The sequence below is a fragment of the Gadus macrocephalus genome, chromosome 23 (genome assembly GCF_031168955.1).
Source record: "Gadus macrocephalus chromosome 23, ASM3116895v1".
Lineage (NCBI taxonomy): Eukaryota > Metazoa > Chordata > Actinopteri > Gadiformes > Gadidae > Gadus > Gadus macrocephalus.
The window spans coordinates 3,759,219-3,785,799 of record NC_082404.1 but is presented as its reverse complement, the minus strand read 5'-3'; the positions used below and the strand labels follow the sequence as shown (position 1 = coordinate 3,785,799).

The 26,581-nt window shown below is 42.4% G+C and overlaps 1 protein-coding gene across 4 annotated transcripts in view; it reads right to left on the bottom strand.

The window, feature by feature from the left end:
- The window catches only part of ntng1a (netrin g1a), a 113,598-nt gene that overhangs the window by 6,320 nt on the left and 80,697 nt on the right, over positions 1-26,581 (bottom strand). For 3 of the 4 annotated variants that reach the window (XM_060044961.1, XM_060044963.1, XM_060044962.1), the window contains 3 exons: positions 17,369-17,395; positions 8,290-8,457; positions 6,038-6,172 (listed from right to left, as the gene is read on the bottom strand). In XM_060044961.1, coding sequence (XP_059900944.1) covers positions 6,038-6,172; positions 8,290-8,457; positions 17,369-17,395 — 330 coding nt within the window. The remainder of the gene's footprint in view (positions 1-6,037; positions 6,173-8,289; positions 8,458-17,368; positions 17,396-26,581) is intronic. The other variant, XM_060044964.1, reaches the window with a different exon arrangement.

Genomic DNA, 26,581 nt, shown 5'->3' with positions numbered 1-26,581 from the left:
ATGCGGAACAAGATGTTATGGAAAAAGGGAGTAACCATTCGGGATCTTACAAAGAAGTCATACAGTAGTATTTTTTAATGACTGGGTACCTATTATGAGGCGTTATGTATGACCTATTGCTCTTAGTTAATGGAACATTCCAACCACCGAGCTAGTGAGCGCAGTGCTTCACCCCGACAGAGTGAACATCATGAGGGAAAGGTTTGGCGGAGAGAAGACGCTGTTTACCTGTTGTACTGTGTGTCGTGTGGGCATTTATTATTTATTATTATTACTTGAGTCTGCCTGAATAATGTATGTTTCTCTCTACTCTGTTGGATGCTATTGGTGTTAGCATCCGCACATATCACAGATGAATAGCGATTATGGCAAAAGTGTTAATGAATAGGCCTACCAGTGTATTTAACGGTAAACGGACTGTAGTCGGCCATGGTCCTATTTACATAGTAATTCCAGTTTATTAGTTATCACCTGTTGCGGTTCAACTTTACATCAGGAGCCGAGCCTAGTTACATTGGTCATTTACACTCCACTTAATTAGATACGGAGAAACAAAAAAAATATTTAATAAGTTGGCCCCTAAGGGGAGGCCAAATAAAAGGTTTGGTTCAGAATTGTCCTTCATCTGTTTTAAAATATGTTTTTTCTTTTAATAAATGTACCAACATCTTCAGATCTTCTTTGCATACATCAGATCTTGTTTGGATATATTGTTCGTACCTTGTAACTAAATGTAACACAGGGGGAACTATTATTGCTTCAGATTAGAGCCCGCATACGCTGTAGTTACCCTGTAACTAAATGTAACAAGGGGGGGAATTACCACCACATATGGCACAGCATATATATATATATATATATATATATATATATATATATATATATATATATATTAGAGCTGTCAAGCGATTAAAATATTTAATCGTGATTAATCGCATTAATGTCATAGTTAACTCACGATTAATCGCGACTGATCGCAAATTCTTTTTCTATGCTAAATATCCCTTGATTTCTTTGTCCCATAATTCTTCTCATTTTAATTCCCTTATCAACATGGTGAAGTGCATTGGCTTGCACTGTGCAAATGATTTTTTATTGATAACAACATTGGCATATACTGATCAAAACAGGACGATACAAAAAAAGAGCCTATAGTGCAATTAAACGACTGCTTTGAACAAATGTCATTTGAACATAGCATTCAGGCTACTGCTTCTTTGTTTTGAGCCAAAAAAAGAAAATAAAAAATTAAATAAAAGAATTGCGTTAATCGCACGACAAATTTTTTAACGCCGTTAAAATTGGTTTGCGTTAACGCCGTTAATAACGCGTTTAACTGACAGCTCTAATATATATATATATATATATATATATATATATATATATATAGATATATATAACTTACTCTAGCTACAGAGAACAATCTAAAAACTGTTTTTCTCTGATTTTCCTCAAAATCTGGAAGAACATACTAAATTAACTGCAGAGTTTGCTGTCAGAAGCCTTTATTATCCATATCTATGCATTGCGATTTCTTTGTGTTTTATCTTGCTTTACTTAATTCCTTGGATGAAAGGAGGCCTTGAACAGAGCTGAAAAAGAGTATGTGTGCACCTTGAAAAGATGTCATGCTGGTGGAACACAATGGCCAGGGAGAATATTTTCAAGAAAAATACATGTTTTAACACTGTAACACAAGGGAGAGAGATCTAGGGTGGCTCAGTTTGGACGGAGGAGCCACAACACCATCAACTAAAGCCCAGTTATGACGTTTACTGGTGAGGTGAACGACAGCAGTTTTCAAAGGCCAACAATATCGATGACAATACACTGTCCTCTGGCCCTCAGTTCTGAAAAAAATGCACAGATGTAAAACATATATTTTAAGTACCCCAAAATTATAAAGGAATCATGTAGTTTGGCTGTTTGTATGCAATAAGGTAATTTTCCTTTATAAAATCCCATGAGGCCGAAGTCTTCGTTCCCTGAAACAGCCATATCTCAGTTTTATGATCAGACGGTACCCTGCAATAATATAATAGGTACCCAATAGTTAAATAATAACTAGAGTATCAATTCTCTATGAATTAATCCCAAACATTCTGATTATTGCTCAGTAGATCATACAAACCACCTAATAATAGAAATGGTACCCAGTTGTTAAAAGATAACTACAATATAATGGTGTGATCCAGATGACTCGGCACCAGCCTTCCGAGTTGCACTTGTAACGTCATTTCCGGTCTCGGAGCACTTATAGTGTTATAGTGTTCGTCTTTGTGATTGTGTCATGAAATTGGCTAGTCGTTGTTTATTGATAGCTACAATAGCCTCTTCAGCAAACCAGCTCGAAAACCAACAACACAACTTTACATTGTATTGCACGCACAGCAAGACTGTGCAATGCATACATTGGTGACCGAAATAAAGTAGCAATGTAATCAAGTGTCTAAGAGCATTTCAAATCAACATTAAAACGACCAACGTGGTACAAATACAAAGAAAATGAATCTCTTTACGAGGGCAGGCATTTCTGTTGAGAGAGTCATCACTGAACTCGGTATATTCTCAGAATTCCGAGGGGGCCAGACCAAAAGAGGGCGTGCCTCCGTGAAATGTCGCAAAAAGGCTGGGAGATTTCCCCACTTCTAACTGGGAAGGCTGGTGTCCGAGGCATCTGACTGGATCACACCAAAAGTTATTTGTAACATCCCAAATTATTTCCCCCGCTATTCCACAACTTAACAGCTTTTGCCACAGTACCTTCACATAAGTCTTGGTAGGTACTGCATGGTACACCATTAGTACAAAAGATGACAGTGTAACTCCCAAGTAAATACGCTGTACGTTGCGAGCTGTAATCTTAAGCATACCAATATTCTAAATGCGGACTTCCCCAATACACACACCATAATATACGAACATCTTTGGACATAAATTGATGTCTCCTAAATTGGTGCAACAACCAATACTACGGTTGACATTGATGACAATGCCCGATGAATGATTAAGTGCTAGGTGGGCTGTTAAAGGAGCATTTCAACGGTGGAGGCATGAATATGTATTGAAATTGGGTCCTATATGTAGTCGAATAATAAAATAAAATTCTAATTTGGTGCCGTCTTGACCGAGAAAAGGCAGAAAGTTACCTTTTGGCGCTTGTGGATTGAAGACAACAACTCCCACCATGCACCACGATGCACATTTTCGCTGGCCACTCCCGCTGATCTAGATCAGTGGGTCCCACCCCCTAGTGCTTGTAGTCTTATGAGAATCCTCCCCTCTTACGCTTCCTATTTACTTCTACGCAAAAATCGTCATATTGCGTCATCTTAAACAGGAAGTGTTGGAGATCGATACGGATCTCTCCAGTCCCTCCAGAAAATAAGGGAATGATGCACGACCATTCAAAAATATGAGTGGGTTTCTAACGATACAAAGCTTAATGGAAATGGGTGAAGTTTCCCTTTAATGCAATGCAGTCACAGCCATGCTGGGCTATAGGCTCCCACCTAGTGTGAGTGTGAGTGTGAGTGGCCCCTTGTGTGAGTGGCCCCTAAGTGGAACAGTAACAGTAGGTGGCAATTCCTCAAATCAGTCAGGTTGACGTGGAATGTTGTGGATGTCTGGTACAGACATCACTAAGTTTAAGGCCATGTCCACACGTATATGTGTATTTCTAAAAACTTTGTATTTTTCTGCTTTTTTGCCTCACATGGTCAGGCCACTGAACACAAAGCCTTTCTAAAACTAAAACCAGGGTGAGTATTTTTTTCAGAACTCTTCGTGTTTGCTAAACGATGACATCATGACCTAAATTTACACATGGCAGTTTCACACATTGAGCATGCGCTAGAATCCTAAACACAATGATGCATTTTAACGCTTAAGCATTTTAAATAGATATTTCTATAACACCACTGATGTGCACAGGAACTTTTGGGAAAAAATACGGTTTCAGAAATAACTACAGTATATACATGGGGATGCAGTGTACTACTACAATAAGGGTTTGACTTTGAAGGGGTGAGCAAAAAAACAAAACAGCTAAACAGAGTGATCCATAGTGCTCTGTAGCTAACCAAATTTGAGACATGCTGGCGTAGTTTGCAGGGTTAGCTTAACGCTGATCTCCTGGACATGTCTTTTAAACATATTGAAATTCTCTTTACAATCTGACAGATATAAATCTGCAATAAATCAATCAAATGCTGTGCACATTTTTTTCAAATACGACATCTGTGGCTGTTCCAGGCCTGTTTTAAAACCGTCCAATCCCAGCTTCAGGGAAATGATCATATGGCCTCCCTGTCTGTCTACCTACTTGTCTGTCTACCTACCTTCCTACCCGAACACACTCTGTCCTCATTGCTCTTCCACAAGGCTAGGCGAGACTTTAATAATAATAATAATAATAATACATTTAATTTAGAGGCGCCTTTCAAGACACCCAAGGTCACCTTACAGAGCATATAGTCATCATTCAAAACTATGTAAAACAGACTAGGAATAAAAGGAAAACAGAGGTTAAACATGAATAATAATAATAATTAATAACACTCAAAGACGCCTAAAGTGAAGGGGGGACCTCACTAACCACCACCAATATGTAGCACCCACTTGGGTGATGCACGGCAGCCAATCGGTGCCAGAACGCTCACTACACACCAACTTGAGGTGGAGAGTTAGAGTACTTTAGCCTAAGATAGCAATCTAATCATGTGTTTTGGGGGAGTGGCTTTTGCAGGGATTCCTAAAGGGAGGGGTGGGATTTTTTCGGTTGGATTCTTTTAAAATTAAAGCTTACTCCAGCTGGTTTCCCCAAAGTGCCTATCCAAGCTTAAGGAAGCACTTATCATGCTCTTGGAAAACCATTTGTGTGAGTACCTTGTGAGCAGCGCTCTACGTCTGTCACTTTCTCATCGTCGCAACCTGTCCAAAGGAACAAAACATCTACCAGAAAGCTGTGACCTCATCCATTCCCTTGCATTGTATAGGCTTATTATATATCCAGGGTTGTCATCATAAACAAGGGGTCCATATGAGTCTGAAACAGAGTAGGGCTGCATGTGCTAAAGACCCACCTTGTATGTGTATGTTTCATTCCATGGTTACCTTGAACTTCTCAGGCTTTCATTCTGTTTTAAAGCATATACTGTGTTTCATTGTTGATGTTTGCAGAATAAACAGTGTGTACAATAAAGGCTGCCAGGGAAGACTGAGCTAACCTTGAGTTGTTCTCTCCGTCTCTGTTAAATATCGCTTTCATACATTCCAGCGTCCTGATTGAAAAGTGTGATTGTCTTGCCATAGCTTTGTCCGCATTGGCTGACTTTGTCCAGTCGTCTGGCCGATCTAGGGGATTGCGCTAAAACGGCGCCAAAGGCTTCCGCTGCCATCAAGCGATCATTGGGTTTTCGTCCTCAGCCAAGCACCGATAACCCCGGCGCTGTGTTTAGAATGCACTAAACCAACACAAGGCCATTGCTTATTGCTGATATGAACGAGGATGGGCCCTAGTTTTCATTGGCCTGCTGATCCAAAGTGTGGTTGCTCCGCAGTGTGGCTGATCCACAGTATGGGTGAACTAATGTGCTAAACCACGCGAGCACAAAACATAGCAGTTCAGCTGGTTCAAACCCAGTCTGTGATCTTTGCTGCACTTTCCATTCCCCATTTCTAGACTCCAGATATTGAGAATATATTCATATTAGAAAATAGTCATAACAGTCAAAACAGTAAGTCCAGTCTTGGTTAGTATTTTGTGAACAACAGGCCTTGGTTATTTAGAGGGCAAGGGGATGTGGACTGTATTCCACCATGGCATCTGGACATACCAAGCATTTCTGCAGACAAAGTACATGCTTTTAGGCCAGGCTTAGGCAGTCGAAAGAGGGGAACAAACACAACGTGTGGAGAGAAAGGGATAGAAGGAGGTAGAGAAAGATTGGGATCAGATAGAGGAAGACAGACTGGAGGACTTGACGAGAGGATGTATGTAGGGGGGAGGTGTGGGGGCAGGGCAGGGTTTACTTACGTTTGCAGCCATTGTCCCACAAAAAGCCGCTCAGACAATCCCGACACTTGGGCCCTGTAGTGCCCTCCTTACATTTACAATATCCTGTGCCATCACAGCGATCACTGACTGAGCCATAGGGGTTACAATTACAGTCTGGAAAAAGATAACACACACACACACGCACAAATGCACACACATGTAAACACACACATACAAACAAACTAGAAAGTACCCAGTGCTTTGGTTTCTTTGCATGTTTTATGATGTTTTTTTCATTTATATCATGACACAAGTACAGAACTTAACCATCAATCTCCACTGCATGAAAATAGATAGCAGAATCCTTGTTTCACACTCGGCCAATCTACCCCAAATTATGCTGGTATCTGGATTCATGTAGGAAGAAAAATGTGACCATTTCAAATGTAATCGAGAAAGAATGAAAAATAAAATGAATTTGTTGCTAAGTGCATGAATACTTGCAAATCATTGTACTTAGAATTCATTTTTGGTCAGATTCCTGTAACTGTTCAACGTTGCGTGCGTTGAGCAAATTAAGCGATGCCTTTATCAACAGCTTTCATTAGCGATGAAAGTTGTTCCTGTTTCAATGCACATGCTGTACTGACATTTGAATGGTGTACAGAAGTAGAGGCAGAAAAAATGTTCAGCAGAAAGAATGTGGGTGAGATTGACAATGATGACATTTATGATGTGAGATAAAAAATGCAAACACGGCCATAATGTTCAGACAAAGTCTTGACATCGATGCTATAGCTTATAAAAATGGGCATTATTGTAATGTCATTATTACACCATCCAAATCGTTGCATATGGTCAATAATACATATGTTGGCTAATGGCTTGCAGTGTTAAAAGTGAAATCAGTTTTATTTTACACTGACCTGTCCTGAGCCTTGTAATGTTTATTTTTAGTGACAGACCTTTATATACACATCGCAACATGGAGGTGGTTGCATGTGTTGCTGCACACCCACCCGATTGATGTCCAGCGAGGTCACAAGGAAAAAATGGGGGGTAGCGGGGGTGAATACTGGAAGGTGGTGGTGGGGGAGGGGGTTAGGCCAGGGGCAATTACACAAACATGACATATGAGCTAGTGAGGCAGCTCTGACTTTTTGTGTGGCTACTCTGCAATTCCCCTGATTCCCTGCACACAAACAAAGACACGTAGACAACACACCAACAATTACATATCCTACACACACACTTGGACACAGAGCACACAAACAACCACACACACATAGGCCTGGTCAACACACACACACACATACACACACACACACACACACCACACACACAAACATACTCATAGACAACACACACAACCACATAAATCTAGACAACACACAGACATTTAGACATTCCACACACACTTAGACCTAGACAACACAAACACACACACATAGGTCTAGTAAACACACACACACACACGCACGTTATGTTTCAGAGATGGTGATTATTGGTAGCTTTCAGAGAAGCTGGTAGAATTTTCTAAAGCAAGACGGGATATAATTGTTGATAAATTAATCATAAACGATCAAGTTATCAAATAATTAAAGGGGTGACATTATGCCAGCAGGTGTGATAATCAAACATTTCATAGCCTAGTTTGAACGAATCAGAAACAGCTCAATTCTGGTATGATTTCACTTTTTGTGTCTGATCTATGGAACATATTAAAGTTATAGTATCGAATAGCTCTTTCTATTTTATATCTATATATTTTTTTCTATTATTGTTATTCACCAAACAAATTCATTGCACGTGTTTATAAACTTAGCCTACTTGGCAATAAAGAATTCAATACATTTCTGAATTTGACTTGGATTCAGAAAAAAAGTTTGTCAATGTAAATAGTTAATGAATGTATAATGCACATGTGTGATTTGATATTGGACTTCTTTTCAATAAATGGATGCATAGAACTAAAATACCCATTTCTGAATTTCACACGGCCGAATGAGGGTAACCAAAACTGTGACTGGTGTGTAAACAAACAAGAATACAAACAAACAGACAAATCGAAGGTGGATGACAGCTAGAAACATGGCAGCGGCAAGAGTTATGGGAGAGTTGGGCCTCACAATAATGGAGGAGGATGAGGACAGGTTTGAATGTTTGCAGCAATAAAAACCCATATGCATCTTATCATATGTGTATGCGAGAGGGAGTTGGATGGTGGGGTGGTCAGGAGGGTGGTATATGCGGTTGGAATGGGTTGAGGGGTGGTGGGAAAGAAAACTGACCTATGCACACATTCTCGTCTTCGAGCTCCGCCGACGCATTGCGGAAGTAGCCCAGCTTGCAGAGCTGGCAGTGCTGCCCCCTAGTGTTGTGCTTACAGCTCACGCAAATGACGGTGTTTAGCAGCTCGATGTAGCTGCAGCGGTGGGAATGGCCGAAGCACTCGCAGTCTTACAGAGAGAGAGGGGGGGGGGGGGGGGGGGAAACATAAAGGGGGAGGGGAGGTAGTAGATACAGGGGGGATAAAGAGAGAGATAGAGAGAGAGGTGGAAGAGGGTGTCTTAATGTGGATGATTGTTTGTCAGTAGGGCTTACTGTGTGCGCTGCTTTGATGGGAGTTAGCATCGGGGGGGGGGGATGGGTTAGCCTACGGCATGGGAGGGGCCGCGGCATGCCGTATGGACAATGGAGAGACAGTTAGGTTAGGTGGGTAGCTCAGGGTAATATTAGTAATAGTAGAGAACGGTAAGGGGGGATGGAGAAGGAAAAGGTCGGAGAAGGCGTCAGAGAGCGATTAGTCTGTCTAGAAACACAGCCAGAGTAAGATACCAACACATTACATTACTGAACAACAAGGGCGAGAGAGAGAGAGAGAGAGAGAGAGAGAGAGAGAGAGAGAGAGAGAGAGAGAGAGAGAGAGAGAGAGAGAGAGAGAGAGAGATCGGCGTTTGTTAGGAGAGAGAACGTCACTTCAAAACACACCACAACGCATGATGACGGAGGGAACCAGCTTATGGCACATCGACACAGACACGTGTCACAGGAGGACACAGCACAGGCAAAAGCGCGGTCAAACTATAGGTGAAGTTATGCTCTGGGTCTGGCGAGGTTTTATAGTCTTGCGGTGACCTTATTATGAACTTATCGCGTGGGAAGAAATCTACTGGTGTTCAATGTTGCCGTAGACCAAAACCATTTGGAGCTAAACACTTCCTGGATATGAAATCACATGTAACCTTGGGTCAACTACCACCATTTATATTATTATTATAATCCTTATTATGGTTTGTGTGAGAAAGATAGAGCGAGAGAGAGAGAGAGAGAGAGAGAGAGAGAGAGAGAGAGAGAGAGAGAGAGAGAGAGAGAGAGAGAGAGAGAGAGAGAGAGAGAGAGAGAGAGAGAGAGAGAGAGAGAGAGCATTACAGATACTCTAGTACGCCATGTTCAGCTAAAACAAAAAGTTTAAAAGGTTTTTTTACAAGCCAGCATTGTACCCAAACAGGCTTTCCATATAAAAAATTCAAAATAAACTACAGAAAAAAAAATAGCTCAGAATAAATAATCCAATAGGTGCAGGGCGGGCTGACGATCAAATCTGAATAATTGTTTGAAATGAGGACGCAATAAAACGCAATGAAAGTCATAAAGGATCAGCATCTGGCATGAATGTATGCTGCAGACACCTGGCCAGCTGTCTGCGCCGGGGCCCATGGGGGGTGGTGGGGGTGGTGGGGGTGGTGGAGGGGGATGGGAGCTTCAATCTGTTCCTGTGTGCCGGTGCAGGGTTGCTCCAGCCCAGATGAGTTCCTTAAGCCTGTCCCACAACCCGCTTGCCCAGCCAGAAGGTTGAGTGGTGGGCCGGGCTGGGGGCAGCCATGGTAAGGGGCTTACATCCCAGAGAGGGCTGATTATTATGGCTCTGGGGTGGAGGTCAGGCCTCTGCCGACAGGCCTGGCTCCTTTATGAAATGACAAAAAGGGGAAAGTGGCCTGTCCATTTTACCACCCTTTAGCCTGCAGCGACACTGGTCTTCAAGTGTGAGCTAAGACCTTTTGAATTAGACGCCCTGCCTCTCCAACAGACAAATAATCTCTCCTTTCCAGAAATAGACTACTGTCATAAATCATACCACAAGGGGGAATAGAAAAGCCCCAAAATGTGGTCCCTAAGTATAGTCGTGGTGGCCGATCACCTGCTTTATCTGTATGAGCGAGGTGAATAGTGGTTACAAAAGTTTCCTTGAACACGTAACAAATATCCTTGGCTTTCTTCTGTAAAGATATCAAGAACTATCAGGCCTATAGATGCAGACTGTTCTTCCTTTGGCCATACAATTACGGCCTCGAGCAACTCACCCAAGGATAAATATGATGGAGGATTTCAGTGACAACGCAGCGACAACAGAGGTGTAAAGAATTTGTGCCAAAGTCCTCCCCTTTATTTGGTTGCTCATCAGATGAATGTCGTGTCACTCAATTGAAAGAACAACACACAAGAGCTCCGATATAAGGTCGTTTTGATCTGTGTTTAATATAATGGTGATATTGGGTCTCCCGATTGAATATTTACATTTAACTTTAGGGCATTTAGGGCATTTATCCAATAAGTACATTTGTCAGAAGAAGGAGAAACAATATATTGCTGTCGGTAAGGATGTTCATAGAACCAAGTGCAAAGCACTAACCATCACTAGGTTAACCCATTCCCCGTTATAAAATAAGAGAGCTAGGATAAGACGCTACACAACTACATACTATAACTAAGTGCCACTGGCAATAAGTGCGTATTGTATGTAGTGGCAGAACGAACAGCCTACAATAAGAAGGGTGGGAGGGGGTGGCTATGGAGAGCCTGGGTGAACTCTGAACAGGTGAGTCTTGAGTCTTTTGCGGAGGTTGGTGAGCGACTCTGCGGTCCTGACATCGGCATCGGAATATAATTATAGAATTCATAAAATGTTGTATGTCGGCGCCATGTGTAACCGAGTGTAGAAAGAGTGACCATTGAGGACATTGGGATGGTTTTGAAGGTGCTAAGTCAGGGCTGAACAATGAAATAGTGACACAGGGAGAGTTCAAAGCTGTTTAGGGTGGTGGGTGAACCCTGGAGCTCCTACCTCGCTTGCGGTTCGCAACGTGGACAGTGGGGGCGGTGGACAATGCAACTCGAGGCGCGACTAGACAAATCAACAAAAGAAAAGAAAGAAAAGCAAAGAAAAACAAGATGATAATTTGGTTAAACACAAGGAATTTAATGTTGGAGGGATCAGAGATGACGGGTAAGTAATGTTAATAAATAAGAAATATTAAGCAATGAAATATGGCATATGAAAACAATTTTATAAATGGCATTCTAAACCCACCAAAAAGGCAGCATGAAGAGGTAATAATTACAGAAGCCAAAGATATCAAACTTAAAGTTTGTTATCAGGTGTCTTCAAGTTGCAGACGTGTTTGGTTAATGTCCTCCTTCTCTCCTCTCTTTTTTGCTAAAAGTAGCCAGACAGACTTCCTGTCACCGAGGGTGGCAGCGTGCTGGGATATTTCATCCTATAAGTATGTGCACATACAGCAGCTCGTGTTTGGAATCACATTATTTGAGGACTAAGCAAATCTTCTAATTTCTTTCCGGTCAGAAGGCAAACAGTGCGGAAAAAGGAAAATAATAGGGCTGCCAATGTCATTGTCCGATACAAACGTCCGGATTCATCTGTTCTGAACCCTTGCCTGCATTAGTGTAACTGCAGGGGGCTCACAGGTCGTATGCTCGCTGTGCCGGCAGAACATCACGTCGTGCACGATTAAGCCAAGCTGAGCCTGACTCTCATCTGTGTCAAACGGTTTCTTATTGGTCTTGTGTAGTGTTCAATAGAGCCCGACGGATACTGCAGTTTAGGGGGCGAGGCCGATACAGATATAAGGTAGTAAAAGAATACAGATATCGATATATAGGCCAATATTCAAAATATACAGTATATGTGTAAGCCTTTATTCATATTGTGGTATCCTGGGGGTGGAGCAGGCCCTTGGGATTGGCCGCTCTCCCACGGCACATTCAAACCAAGTGTGTGTCTGTGTGTGTGTCTATTTTGGTGCATGTGTTCATAGATGAATGAGCAAAGCATGTATAGTGGATTTAAAAGGATCATGTGCAGAATTGTATCACAGTGTAGCACAGTGTAAAGTCCCCCTCTGTATTTGCTGAAACCTTCATCAAAAACAGGAAGTAGAAACCATTAGGGGTCTTTTCTCTATACTTTTAAAGGGAAACATTCTGATTTTGAAATGGGGAAGGGGATCGGGACTATCACCGACAAAAAACAACGAGCATTCACATCTAAACTAACATTGTTGTTTGGTTCGTTTTCCTTTCGATATTGACTATTTACAGATTTATCTCTATTAACCATCATCAACATCGTTAGCATCATGGGATTTGCCTACCTTCTTTTCGGTTAGCGACACCTAGGGACGAGACATTCGGGCGAACAGCATGCAATTGAGAGAAACCAGTGTTATTGATGTAAACACGAGTCGGGGGGAGTGGACATCCTATGCAACAATACAGATGTTCTAGTGGAGGAGGGTGAGGTGAAGGGCAAGTCCTTGACAATTGGTCCTGTCCTTAGAACGACATTTGGTATGATTGGTGGTGGTCGGGCAAGCAACAGCCATGTGGCAGAGATCTGCCCATCCCCATACTGGGCGTCATCCACAGTAGATCCTAAATCTCTGTCCACCTCCCACCTATATGGAATCATATCTAAACCATATATTTTGTGAAGTACTGGTACTTCACACATAATTTATGTTGTTTATACCGTCGGTTTTGTTTGCCCTGTTTGTTCCGTTTGTCTTTACTTTAGCATTTACTTAAGCATTAACTTTTGCATCTATTTTTATACTTTCAGAAGTTATTGCAAGTCAATATAGACTTTGTATTTTTTTTGTATTGTATTTTATCCTGTGTGTTCCACTGCTGCTGGGCGGTTGTAACAGGGGAATTTCCCCTCCGGGGGATTTATAAAGTTATTATCTCTATCTCTTATCTCTAAACTTAACTTATTTTGAGAATCCATCAAACATGCACCGGCGCAGGACTCATCCAACAGGCCTGACTCCACTTCGCCCGGATGTTTGTTTCCTCCTGGATGTCATTCCTGAAACCCGTTCAATCATCGATTAGCTGACACAGCCCACAGCAATCATACCAAAGGTCGGTCTGGGGGCTAAGAACCAACTGGGCCGACGAGGGGGCGGGGCTGGGAGTGTGAGGGGTCAGGGGGGCTACAGAGTGGCACAGGACACTGTGTACACACAAGACAACCAGACATGCCCAGCGGGAGGCATCAAGTCAGTTACTGGACAGGAAACCAGGGGCAGGTATGGTGAAGGGGGAAAACGGACAGAGACGGTGCCCAGGAGCCATCGTTTTCTATAATGGAAGGTATTTGTGGGTAACTCTCCCCAGTGAGTGAGTGTTACATGCTTATGTCCAAGGAAAGGTAGCGCGAAAGGGCAGGTGCCTTGGAAGGCCAACAGTGTGCAGTTAGCAACATCGAGCAGTAAATAATCACCCTGAGCTACAGTGTGCAGTATGTATTCGTCCTGAGCTACAGTGTGCAGTATGTATTCACCCTGAGCTACAGTGTGCAGTATGTATTCACCCTGAGCTACAGTGTGCAGTATGTATTCACCCTGAGCTACAGTGTGCAGTATGTATTCGTCCTGAGCTACAGTGTGCAGTATGTATTCGTCCTGAGCTACAGTGTGCAGTATGTATTCACCCTGAGCTACAGTGTGCAGTATGTATTCACCCTGAGCTACAGTGTGCAGTATGTATTCGTCCTGAGCTACAGTGTGCAGTATGTATTCGTCCTGAGCTACAGTGTGCAGTATGTATTCGTCCTGAGCTACAGTGTGCAGTATGTATTCGTCCTGAGCTACAGTGTGCAGTATGTATTCGTCCTGAGCTACAGTGTGCAGTATGTATTCGTCCTGAGCTACAGTGTGCAGTATGTATTCACCCTGAGCTACAGTGTGCAGTATGTATTCACCCTGAGCTGCAGTGTGCAGTATGTATTCGCCCTGAGCTACAGTGTGCAGTATGTATTCGTCCTGAGCTGCAGTGTGCCGGATCCAACTGCTGGTCGCCCGTGGTCCAATCCATAGATTGGACATCATGAAAACCGCTCTACATCCCTATTTGGTTGAAAGGAAAACCTGCCTGCTCCTAGACCTCCGTGGCACACGGTTACCCGACCCGCAACAAACGATAAAATGAAAGCAAATCTACAGACAGATGATATTCTCCACTCATTGACTCTCTTCCTCTCTCTCGCTTCTCAGAACTGTATGACACTTATCCTTTATGCAAGCCAGAGAGCAAACCACATGGAAAACTAAGATGGTGTGGGTGGGGTGTGGGGGGGGGGTAGTAATTTGTTTAATTCAGCACATTGACTATGTGATCAATATCTAATTACAGTGTATTTCTTGGGGAGGAATAACAATGAATTAGTAATGGATGTAACACTGGGACAGAGAGTGATAGACGACTGCAGCCGGGCGGAACCTCATGATTACCCATAAGATGGTGTTTCCCTGTGGGGGGTTTGGAAACGGAGTGTAGCGACTGGCATGGAGTGAAGGAAACCGCAGGGTTTCTGGGAGCTGCTGCAGAATGGGGGGTAGGATAATTGTTCTAATCACAACCCTTTCATTTCCCCACTTAATTTCTTCCCCACTTTTCTAGGTCCCTGTGTGTGCATGTTTATGTGTGACCTGTTGCTATCGACTTTGCTGAATCACATGGTTTTTTAGTAATTACATTAAAGTGGTATAAGGGTAGCCGGCCTTAAGGGTAAACAATGGTTATTTACTAGGTCAACTCTGTGTTTGAGAGGTGTGTTAAGTCACACAGGGGCTTTGGGGCATTTTTTCTCTGGTTAGACATTAGACATCAGACAGATCATTGGACAATAGTTTCAAACGTGGTCCTTATTGTCCCTCACAATGTGAGCCCAATCATATGTCTGTCTTCACTGTGGGCTTGCTTGGTGTCTAAATGTTGACCCTTCAGCCATTCAGAATATAATTAACACATTAGAAAGAGAAGGGGGGGACATGGGGAGGGACACAGGCCCCCCTGCTGGCTCAACATCTGTCCCGTGTTTTTCGTTCAAATCAGAACAGTCATCGGAACATGAAGAAAACAGTCATGGTTTGGGAGGAATCAATACACACGCCCAGAATAGAAGCCAGCTTATTCTTCTTGTGCAAATTGCGTCTGGGTTTTGTGCATTCATTATTTTGTGAGCATATTCAAGTAGTAGTAGCTAATGAGTAGGGATGAATTTGAGTCAATGTCATACAACCCGGCATGAGAAGCAGTCATGCAGATCTAGGAACCCCCTCCCCTATTTCAGGTTAATATTTAGCATTAGCAAATTCTCAATCATTCTCTAAAACGATTCCCTAGGAAGTACAGTGTCGTCTGTGTATCTCACCTCCGAATTGAACACCCACTCGCTGTTTTTACATTGGCTAATAAAAAACATCGCTGTTTGTAATCCTGTGGTTTAAAATAGCTTCTCATCGTCGGTGTGCTTACAAAAGTGTTTTCAACTGGATTCTGTCGTCTTTATTAAGAGACGACAGCTTCTCGTCAGAAGCTCCCTGCGGGCTCATGTGGAGACAGGACTATTGCTTTGTAAGTGTGTCCTTTCAGTGTCACACAAACCACCAAGCACTCACACATACCAACCAAACCCACACTTTATCACTCAGGCACACACACATACACACCCACACTCGCACTACTATCTCCATAAAGGTTGTGATGGCTACAGTTGGGTATCGTCTTGCCTGAACTTTGGATGGATTGTAGAGCAAGAGAGAGAGAGAGAGAGAGAGAGAGAGAGAGAGAGAGAGAGAGAGAGAGAGAGAGAGAGAGAGAAGAGAGAGAGAGAGAGAGAGAGAGAGAGAGAGAGAGAGGAGAGAGAGAGAGAGAGACAGAGAGAGAGAGAGAGAGAGAGAGAGAGAGAGAGAGAGACTGATATAGGGCATCATGTGTCTTATGTGCAGAGGACCTTATGTAGAGCACACACTCACAGTTCCATCTAGGCCATGCATTGGTAGGGTAGGATGGAGGGTGGGGGTCCGGGGCAGGAATGGGGGAGGAGGTGGGTAGCTGTTTTCTGGTCATTTTCTGAGGTGATCAGGGGTCAGGATGTTCACCTGCTCAATGACACTGTCATTTGATGCATGTATTTTAGGATTGGCTCCCTAACATCACCTGACACACATTTTTTGCCAATCAGAGACAACCGTCATAACAATAACCAGTCTCTGGTATGTTCCTGTAGTTGGTGTGTGTGTGTATGTGCGTACGTATGTGCACGCGCCTGTGTATGACTGTGTGTGTGTTTGTGTCCGGTGTCCGTGTGTGTATGAGTGCGTGCGCCTGTGTGTGTGTGTGCCTGTGTGTGTGTGTGTGTGTGTGTGTGTGTGTGTGTGTGTGTGTGTGTGTGTGTGTGTGTGTGTGTGTGTGTGTGTGTGTGTTTGTGTTTGTGCATGTCTGTGCGTGAGCCTGTGTGTCTGTGTGTGTGTGTGTGTGTCTATGTGTGTGTGTGTGTGTGTGTTTGTGTTTGTGTGTACCTGCTCACCACACTTAATAGCGATAAAAGCGAGAGAGCTGAACAATGAGCCGAACGGAGCCGGACTGTGAACACACATTGTGAGCTGGTCAATACCCTTCCCTCCCACAGCTCCTGTGTTATGCAGCCTTCCAGGCAGTCGTAACCTGAGACATGGAGCCACCTCCTTCCTCCTCCTCCTCCTCCTCCTCCTCCTAAGGCACTACTGGCTGACGAAGATAATACCACGCCGCTTATATTAAAATGACCTCTTGTGACAGGATGCTGCGAGAGAGGTTCTGGCACTTTAATATAGTCTAGAGATGCCATTTATTTATAAAGCGAAGGGAAAGAGAGGAAGATAAAAATAAATAAAAACAATAGCATCGGGTATGCATTGCCAGGCGAATGTTATCAGGTTGAGTCTGGCTGTGGTGAATTAATACAACCCCACTATCGTGACTATATAGCTGTTGGCTATGGAACATTTCTTGGGATGAATGAATACAATCTAAAAATCACGGACACCTTTAATTTTTGTAGCACGGCGTTCAACTGGCAGCTCTATGTGAGACAAGTGCAGTACATATGTTTTTACATTTGGCTGCCAAGTTTACCAAAAAGAGGGAGAGGAGGGAGCGGAAGGGGGGGGGGAGGCATGCATGCATGCAAAGCGAAGCGTTGAACGGTTGATAGGCTGAGATCCATTGAGATGGTCTACTTACTCACTGGACCCACGTTGTTAGGGATACCTGGAGAGAGAGAAACACCCGCCCACCCGCAGACAGAAGTTATTGCACAATTCAATATAGATTCACATTTAAATAATGTAGTCATAAGTAGAGGGATTATTTTTACATTTATTTATGCAAAACGCTGGCATATTCACAAAAATACCACACAGAACAATAATAGCATGCGCGTTGATGGGCCTCTTCTTGAGCTTTGAACACAACAACAAAAACAACCGAGCACGGCGTTGTCACGATGAAGCTCGGTTGACTTGTTAGACCCACAGTACAAGCTACTCGTAAACCCACCAGAATCACGTTGTCTGTAGATTCTCTTTCACAATTCAATGTGGGAAACATTGCATTGATTTACACAATTGCCATGTGTAAATCAAGGTCACAATGTCATTGTGTGTTGCGAAACCTGTTTCACTGGTCCATACGATTTTAAAGAAAACAAAAAGATGCACATTTGTTTGTTAGTGTGTGCATGCGTGCACTTATTTGGGTGTGTCTGTGTTTGTGTGCGTGCATGCATGTGCACGTGTTTCTGAGTGTGTGGTCTGTGTGTGCAACAGGAAGAAGGGGTGTGAGGTGTTCCGAAGCCCAGTGGGCAATGGACCACAGGTCCCACGATGCCTCCAGACACATCACACATGGAAATGATCAAACGGCATCAGAGACGAACACACCTTCAGCCTTGAAGCCCATGCCTTCAAGGCTTCAGATGGACATCTTCTCTCTCTGTCCCTCTATCTCACTCTATCCCTTTCTCTCCCTCTATCACTCTCTCGCCCTTTTCTCCCTCTCTGTCTCTCTCTCTCTTTCCCTCTATCCCTCTCTCTCCCTTTCTCTCCCTCTATCCCTCTCCCTCCCTTTATCCTTCTCTATCTCTCGCTCTCTCTCCCAGCAGCCAGCCAATCCCAGGTGCCAGACGGCCGCTGCGCAGGTAATGCGGCCCCGGCTCATCCCGTAGGTGACTAGATATCTCCCCTCGGCGGGGGGGCACTGCCGCCCCGGCGCCCAAGAGATTGAACTATCCTCAACACGGCAAGGGTGTCTCCTCATGCTCCTCCATTCCCCATGTGAATGCACCACGCTGGCACTTTGATCAAAGCCCTGGCTGCACAAAGACGTAGCCCAATGTTAACTTTCCGAAGCCGATACCCAGATTTAACACATGGCTGTTATTTAAATGCTTTAGAAATACTGAATTAGCTCATTTATAATGTGCCTTTTCAAACCAAACATTGTAAACAGCCAACAGACATTTTGCAGTCATAAGGTCTCCCCTTGCAGCCCCATGAATCAATTAATTACAAAAAGAGAGAGAACTATATCAACTATATAACTTAGTGCCAATTTTTAACAAATTATGCATTTATAAGTTGTAATTTTTTACCAGAAAATCATATTGAATATACAGTACATCACAAATGCACATTGCGGTGTCTTACAACTGTGAAACCTTTTTTGTTTTTTCGTGCATTTGCTTTCGGGCATTTGTCGATCTTAGCTTGTGGATACAAACTGCTGTTGGAACATAAATCTTTTTGCCACTATTGTTCAGCAACTAAGGTGAAATATAATTCACAAATGTATCCACCTATAAGAAGCTAGGTTTCCTTTAGCGCATTGGTTCTCAAAGTGCGCCCCGCGGGCAAATGGCGGCCCGCAGAAACATTCCTGGGGGCCGGCAATGATATACCGATGTAAGCGGAAAAAAAAAGATTGATTTTTATTGATTTTTATTATTATATCAATATTAATTTAAACAAAAATAAATAACTATAAAGAGAAAAGTTGACTCTCTCTAGCTTTCAATTAAATCCTATTACATTTGCTAGTTTTAATCCGATTGTACAATACTTTGAAAGGATGAACATCAGTTTCGTGATTTAGACCTCACTTGACCTCACTCCCAGAAGTCCACGGTGCAATGGTTTTTTTCACCACTGGGATGCGTTTCCCGCCAAATTTTTCTTCTTTTTGCGGCCCTCCTGCTTTAGCCAATCAAAACATACATTTGAGATATCCATTCAGCAATTTTTTGTTATGCACTTTTATAAGGTGAGACATTAAAACACTTGGATTGTATATTATTATTCAGCACGTCTGAATAAAATGAACAACTGAATGAGTTTAGAGAACGTCAACAAGTGACTGATCAGGATAGCGTTGGGATATTGGATAAAATTAGCAACCATTAGCCTCCAACCTCTGGAATTACAGAAAAATACTTCTCTATTAGATATTATATTATTAAAAAAAACATTGTGTTGTTGTAGGGTGGTGAATTGATGTGGAGAAATGAGGATATAAACTAGTATAATATAATAAATATGCAATAATAAGGATGAGAGCTATTTCTGGAATAACACTACGTCACTATTGACATTGATTCAGAATCCATATCTGAGTCCTCTTAACCGTAAACAAAAACATAACTTATGGGTTGAGAGATTTTTAGGCTTTGTGATTCTGTTGACTTTTGGATGTATTTTCTGTGCAGTTGATTTTGGATTGACGGCAAAGGGAGAGAGTGGTTGGATGACCTAAGTAAGATTGAAAACACAAGGTTATATTAAAATTGATAAACGTTTTGAAACAATAATATATATAAATCAATCTATGCTTAATGGGAACCACACTGAATGCTAAAAGTGCTACTACTTTAATTATTAGAGTAGTAGTACTATTGGATTACATTAGTAATCATAGTAAACATGTATTATATTACTGTATTATGTGTGGGTAATCTTGTTAGTGTATATAAGTAACCATAAGTAACCAACAACTTTATGCAACTTCCTATCCCATCAGTAACTGATGCCCCTTGTTAAACGTTGCTGATCGTCAGCAGTAAAAGCTGTTGAAGATCACAATAAATTAAGTTCCGTAACTTAAGTTGGGGAACAAAGACCGCACCTCATCTCCCAAGACAATTTAATGTCCAAGCCTAAACAGATGTGTCCATCCCTTTGTCCTCTTGTCTTTCTTTCTTTGTCTTTCTCTCCCTCTCCCTCTCTTTGAGCACCAAGGCCAAAGGGGCTTGAAGACTTCCTGCATGAGACCGCACCCTCACCCCGCACCTAAGGAGTATCAACTCTCTGGATGTGTCAAGCCATTTCCTGTTCCCTGTTTGTAATAAACCAAACATTAAGCTTGCCAATGGTGTGGTCCTTTAAGGGAAAAAATGCAAATGCAGTGTTTGAATGTTGGCACTAAATTCACTCCATAGAGAACTGCATGTAGGACTACTAATTAGATCTGCTGTAATTACAAAGGTAGTTAAGATGCAAGCCAAAGTCCACTTCAAGCATTCTGGGATCTGTGGTCTTTGTGAGTGAGACATTTGGTGAGTCAACCGTTTGGAAATCACTCCTCAAAGCCAAACCGGAAAAAAGGGAAAAAAAACAACACAACCAAGAGACAACATCAACATAGGGTGAATCTTCTTGGATGAGCACATCAAAGGAGGTTTTTTAATAAAAAGACGTCAGCTGTTAGCCCAGCTAATGACAGATTGAGCACTGCTAATCATTTGAACTACAGCTCTCTCTCTCTCTCTCTCTCTCTCTCTCTCTCTCTCTCTCTCTCTCCTGGTTTCTTTCGTTGTTACTCCTGGCTGTCTGCCACGAAGTGGAAAAAGCATAAAAACTAAGAACAAAACCAAATTCACTCACAAAAACAAAGAAGTCCTTCGCAACAGGAGGAGAGGGAAGCAAGCTGGGCATCACCACAAATAAAAACAAGTCTGTGGGAAAATGGAAAATGAAACATAGGAAGTCCCAACTGGCCTTGTTTTTCCCTCTTCGTTCTCAATTCATATCCCCCCACCACCAAACATTGTCCTAGGGAGGTACGGTCGACATCTGCATATGTTAAAAAAAACGTCCATTTCATTTATTTATTTAAAGTTTTATTCTCCTTACTCAGTGTCCTTGATGACTTAGTTTTCTGTGTGTGCAAGTTTTGGATTTCTAGGCATGCTAGCTTCAATCCACAACTAATCGTCAGTCCATTCACCCAGCTGCCCTCTGTATTGAGGCAAATGTCATAAATAAGGACACATGCAGAATTGTAGAAACAAATAAGGGTACAAAGATATATTCTGATGTCACATGGCAATATCCAACGCCATTTTGGGAGCACCGGGCATTGGAATATTAGTTATTATGTTGGCAGTAACGTTTTTTTTTAGTTCATTGTGTAGTAGTCCATTGTGGAATGATTTGTCATATTGGGGAGATGTTGTGCCATTTCTCATGCTTGACACCGTTTTCCTTAGCCTTATGGTATATATGTTGATTTAAGATTTTACAGTTCAACTACTCTGTTGAGTCCTCTAACGCCACAGTATCGCTAACGAGTAGCCCTAGTTATAGAATTAGAGATGCTAAACCAAAAGGGGCCTCATTCAGATAACTACTGAATGATTACCAGAAACTATTCTTTTTAGAAATACAGTATGGACATGTGAGTGTCAACCAACCTACCAGTTGATACACTCGACTAGACAGGCTGGTAGGCTGGTCTATCCATCACACACCTGGCGCTATTATAGGAGCCCTTTCACATCACACCTAATTGTCAACTACAATTGTATTTTAATGTTTTGTTAATGATTAGTTATTTGTCACCCAAAAGCTTATAAATGACTAAAGACTGCGGGTTATTATAATGTGTCAGACGTAAATGATTCAATCATATTGAAGGGGTATCCATGGTTAGATTCCCTGGTTCAAGATGCATGCAACACTTGTACATGAATACACTGGCAGGGATTCAAGGTAGCTTACAATGGAATAATTAACCAGACACAGATTGGGAGATTACGAGAGAGAGCTCTGACGTTGAACAGAGAAAAGAGGGAACGAGCAAAACCATGCAGACCCTGTTGTGAGACACATGCACATGAGGAATGAGGAACTCTTGTTTTGCTAGTAAAAATAACACAGACCCTTGTTTTTGCGGCTGACTTTCGTGCGTCATTACTGCCCAATTTAAAGAGAAAGAACAGTATAATTTCATAAACAGAGAAATAGCAATATTAGCTTAACGATCATTGAGGCAGATTGAGCCTGTGACTCTGCATTCAATTCTTATTCTTTGCCTGTGACTGTTGAAAATAGTTGTGCATCATTATTGGTTTTTATACTAGTACAACATCGATTTCTGTTTAAGGTCCACTCATCTCTATATGATTCCTGACCATATCAATACATCACATGCATATGTAAGGCATGAAATAGATTGTTTTGTGTTGATTTGTGTCGATTTCATTGTTACTGAACAAGATGTCTTCGGCGGTGACTGCTAGTCTCTGAGTCAGGTTGTCCAGTTGGCGACAACGCAATTATTTTCACTTATCAGCAGTGTGTGTGTGTGTGTGTGTGTATGTGTGTGTTTTGGAGGATTGGGGCAGATGCTCAGGATCCAGGGGAGGTCAGGTCACAGGAATTGGATTAATTTTCAATCAGCGTCATTTCCAATCCCGTCCGCCTGGACCGGGGCCACGGTTACAGGACACGGCTGAGATCTAATTTTTGTCCCAGAACCCAGTAGCCCCGGTGGGGAGGTGGTGGTGGTGGTGGGAGATGGGTGTCTGTATTGACGATGGTCATGCTTTATTGATCTCTGTTTTATGAGCTGCCTGCGTGTCTCTGTGCGGTCGTATGGTCAGCTCCCATATGGGAGGCAAACATGATCTCTTCTGGACACACATTCTTTATTTTGGGGCCATGATCGAATGATCACTCGGGGAATGTGAATAACACACGGGAGCACACACACACACTGACAAGCACCCACCCACACATGTTTATACACACACACACACACACACACACACACACACACACACACACACACACACACACACACACACACACACACACACACACACACACACACACACACACACACACACACACACACACACACACAAACAGAACACACTCGAGTCATGGAATGAACGGCACGTTCTCTTCATGGCCTTTGCAGAACAAACTCTGGTTTGGGAAGAATGTTCCTCTGACTAATATTTGCTTGTTTGGTTCCAACTAATCTTGGCCCCAGCAGTCCTCCTATGTTATGGCAGATCTTCTGCGGGGAGACGGCACAGAGCCTGGGCCAGATACCAACCACTGAAAAGAGTGGAGTTATGTACTTTTTCCTGTTTCGTTATGAAAATATTCTACCGAAAAGCTCCCTTGGCGCGAGTGGATCTAGCTTTCAGTTGACTAGTCCTGTGTTTGTCAGTTATTTGTTACAGATCCTGCCTCCTTCAACATAATTGTTCAACACAAACATGAGGCGAAAGAAAGTGAAACACAGCGCTCACCCAGAGTTGAGCTTGTTTGCAATGAGACTTTCAATATTAGTCGAAAATCAGATTTGTCAGACTAGGTGCCACATAGCCGTGGACATCGCCAACACAGACAGTGGTGAAACAGCCACTTTGCTGTCTGCCACTGGGATAGCTATATCTCATGGCTAACCCGCTGTAAACCTCTTGCCCAGGTAGAACAGGGCATTGGTGTGTGACGGTGGAAATGCAGGTGTTCGCAGTGATCTGTATTCATATCTACCTTACCTCTATTGTAGCCAAAGTTGCTAGCAACTTTCCCTGAAGCAATTATTTTAGGACAATATAGATCAGGTCAGATCACCATCATTATCATCATCATTCTTACCACTATCATCCTCATAACCATCATCATCATATTGTCAGAGCATAGAATAATAGAGCAAAGAATGAGGTGATGTCATGATAATTGTTGATCAAATGGCTCATTTTGGTATTCTGTAAATGTTTATGCAACCCTATCTAAAGTAACAGTACAAAGTGACACCATAATAAACCTTATGGTCAATTAAATATATTTTAAACGTTGTCTTTTCCATAAATCGGAGGTGGAAGCACCATGCAGCTAAAGTAGGAGATCGACAATAGGCGCGTTTTTTTTTGTTATTTTATGTTTTATTTTATGCGTGTAGTTTATTTTCCTGTCAACAGAACCCATAAACAACATCCCTTTTTGCAGGAAATGTACATTTTTAGACTTGAGCGGTCTTTAGAGTTTCCCCTTGAGGAAGCTTTTAAGTACACATCGCCCCCACTAACTACCATGGCTCTAACGGCAGGAGGTAGAGGTGATGGCAGCTGGTCAAACTCAACTGTACTGAAGGTGGCTGCTGGCTTCTGTGATGGATCAGGAAAGCCTCAAAAGTGCGGTTGGGAAGAGTGTTCTTCAGGATGCAATGAGATATAGGTATGTGTCTGTGTGCGCGCGCGCTTCTGTGTACACATATAGAGACACACACCAAAAAAAAGGAAAATGGGGCGATGGAAGAAACAAATATTTGAAAGAAAGATTACCGCCGGAGCGGGAGAAAGCGAAGAAAAGGCAGCGTAAACAAGCTGGGCCTCTAGGGACGCATGTGTGTGTGTGCGCAAACGTGTGTGCGTGTTGGCGCGTGTGTCTGGCGGGGGTGGGGGCATGAAATAGACACCAGGAGTAGCGGTGAGAGGAGCAGACGGATGAGCCAGGGAAGAGGCGAAGGAGGAAGGTGGTGGTGGTGACAGTGGGGGTGGCGCTGGTGATGGGGGCGATGGGCGGTGGAGGGAGGGGGAGAGGGAGAGACAGAAAGAGAGGGCAGAAAGAGAGGGCAGAAGAAGAGGAGCTGAAGAGGATGATGAAGAGGAGGTAATGCAAGGGGGGGGGATAATGAATGCGTACGCAAGGTTGTGTTTGATGTCAACAAAGAAAGGGGAGAGGAAGGTGAGGGTGGGGTGTGAAGTGGAGGTGAAGGTATTTACGGCGCTGTGCAGAAGCAGATGTGTGTACGCAGCTTCAGAAGTAATAATGAGCCATTGAGCTTGCCTAAACAAGATGGCTGCAGCCAGGTAGCACTAATTGACCATGAGATGCTTTCTAGAGACCCTTGGATTATAATATCATTTTAGTCCAGTTCCCCTAAGGAGGCTCATTAAGCACGCTGGGCTCGGGGTTAGGAGTGGATAGGCCCTTTATAGTTGTGGACAATAAAACCCAATAACTTATCCTTGGTTGACTTCTGTGTCTTTTGTTTTGTTATTATTTAACATATTGGAATGTTTTAATGTACAGGAAAGTCTATGAATTGATTTTTATGTAAATTAAAACGTTCTATTTAAACATCTTCCATATATGTATATATATATATATATATATATATATATATATATATATATATATATATAAGAAGATGATTAGATAGACTTTCCTGTACATTAAAACGATTTACAGTACATTGAAAACAATTGAAATGCTATGACTATCTAATATTTTTAGGTTCATTCAAAAGCTGTAATAGTACATTTTGAATTCATTACATATTATGGATTCTGGAACCATGTCTGAAAACCTAGATCCATCAATCGTGTTCCCATAATTGTATTATTATAATATATTTTTACCAAAGAGCACATCTGTGTAGTGCATGGGTGTTTATTGCTGTGCAAATGCTGTGAATATGCGCTTTATGTGCACAACATCTGCACAGCATTAATAAAATGAGAAAGTCTTTGTGCAGAGAGCACAACCCATGGCTCATGCACAGTGTGTGTTCATCATTCCTTTCATGATCTGCATCAAATAAATTGTGGATAGCAATTGAGGTACGAAGAGAGCAACATCTGGCAGCTCTGTGCTGTTATTAAGACTCAATAGAAAGATAACTTCTTCACCTGCCTCAGTCTCCCACCACGTCCCAAATACATATAAAAACATTTCGATTAGTAAATGAGCTTTATCAATTAATTATCATCCTTTCCATCACATCCGGTTCTGGTCTAACCAACCTTGAATAGTTGTGTGTGGTAGCACCTCCATCAGGGAACATCGACCAGACGTGATGCTGTGTTTACGTACTCCACGGTCTGACGGAGCAGCATCAAAGACCACATGTGCCTGTGTCTGTGCGTGTGTGTCCATGCCAAGTGTATCCTGTTCTAATAGGCCCATCCTTTCTGGTAAACACTAATCTACCTCCGGAGACACAATACAAAGTCATCTGAAATATTATAATAATAAAGAAGAAGAATATTTTTATAATTACATATATTATTAATAATAATAAAGAATAATGAGATATGCATTATAGATCTGGAAGTAGTTAGGAGAGCATAACCAGGAGAAGGTCCTTTATCGTTGCCATGCC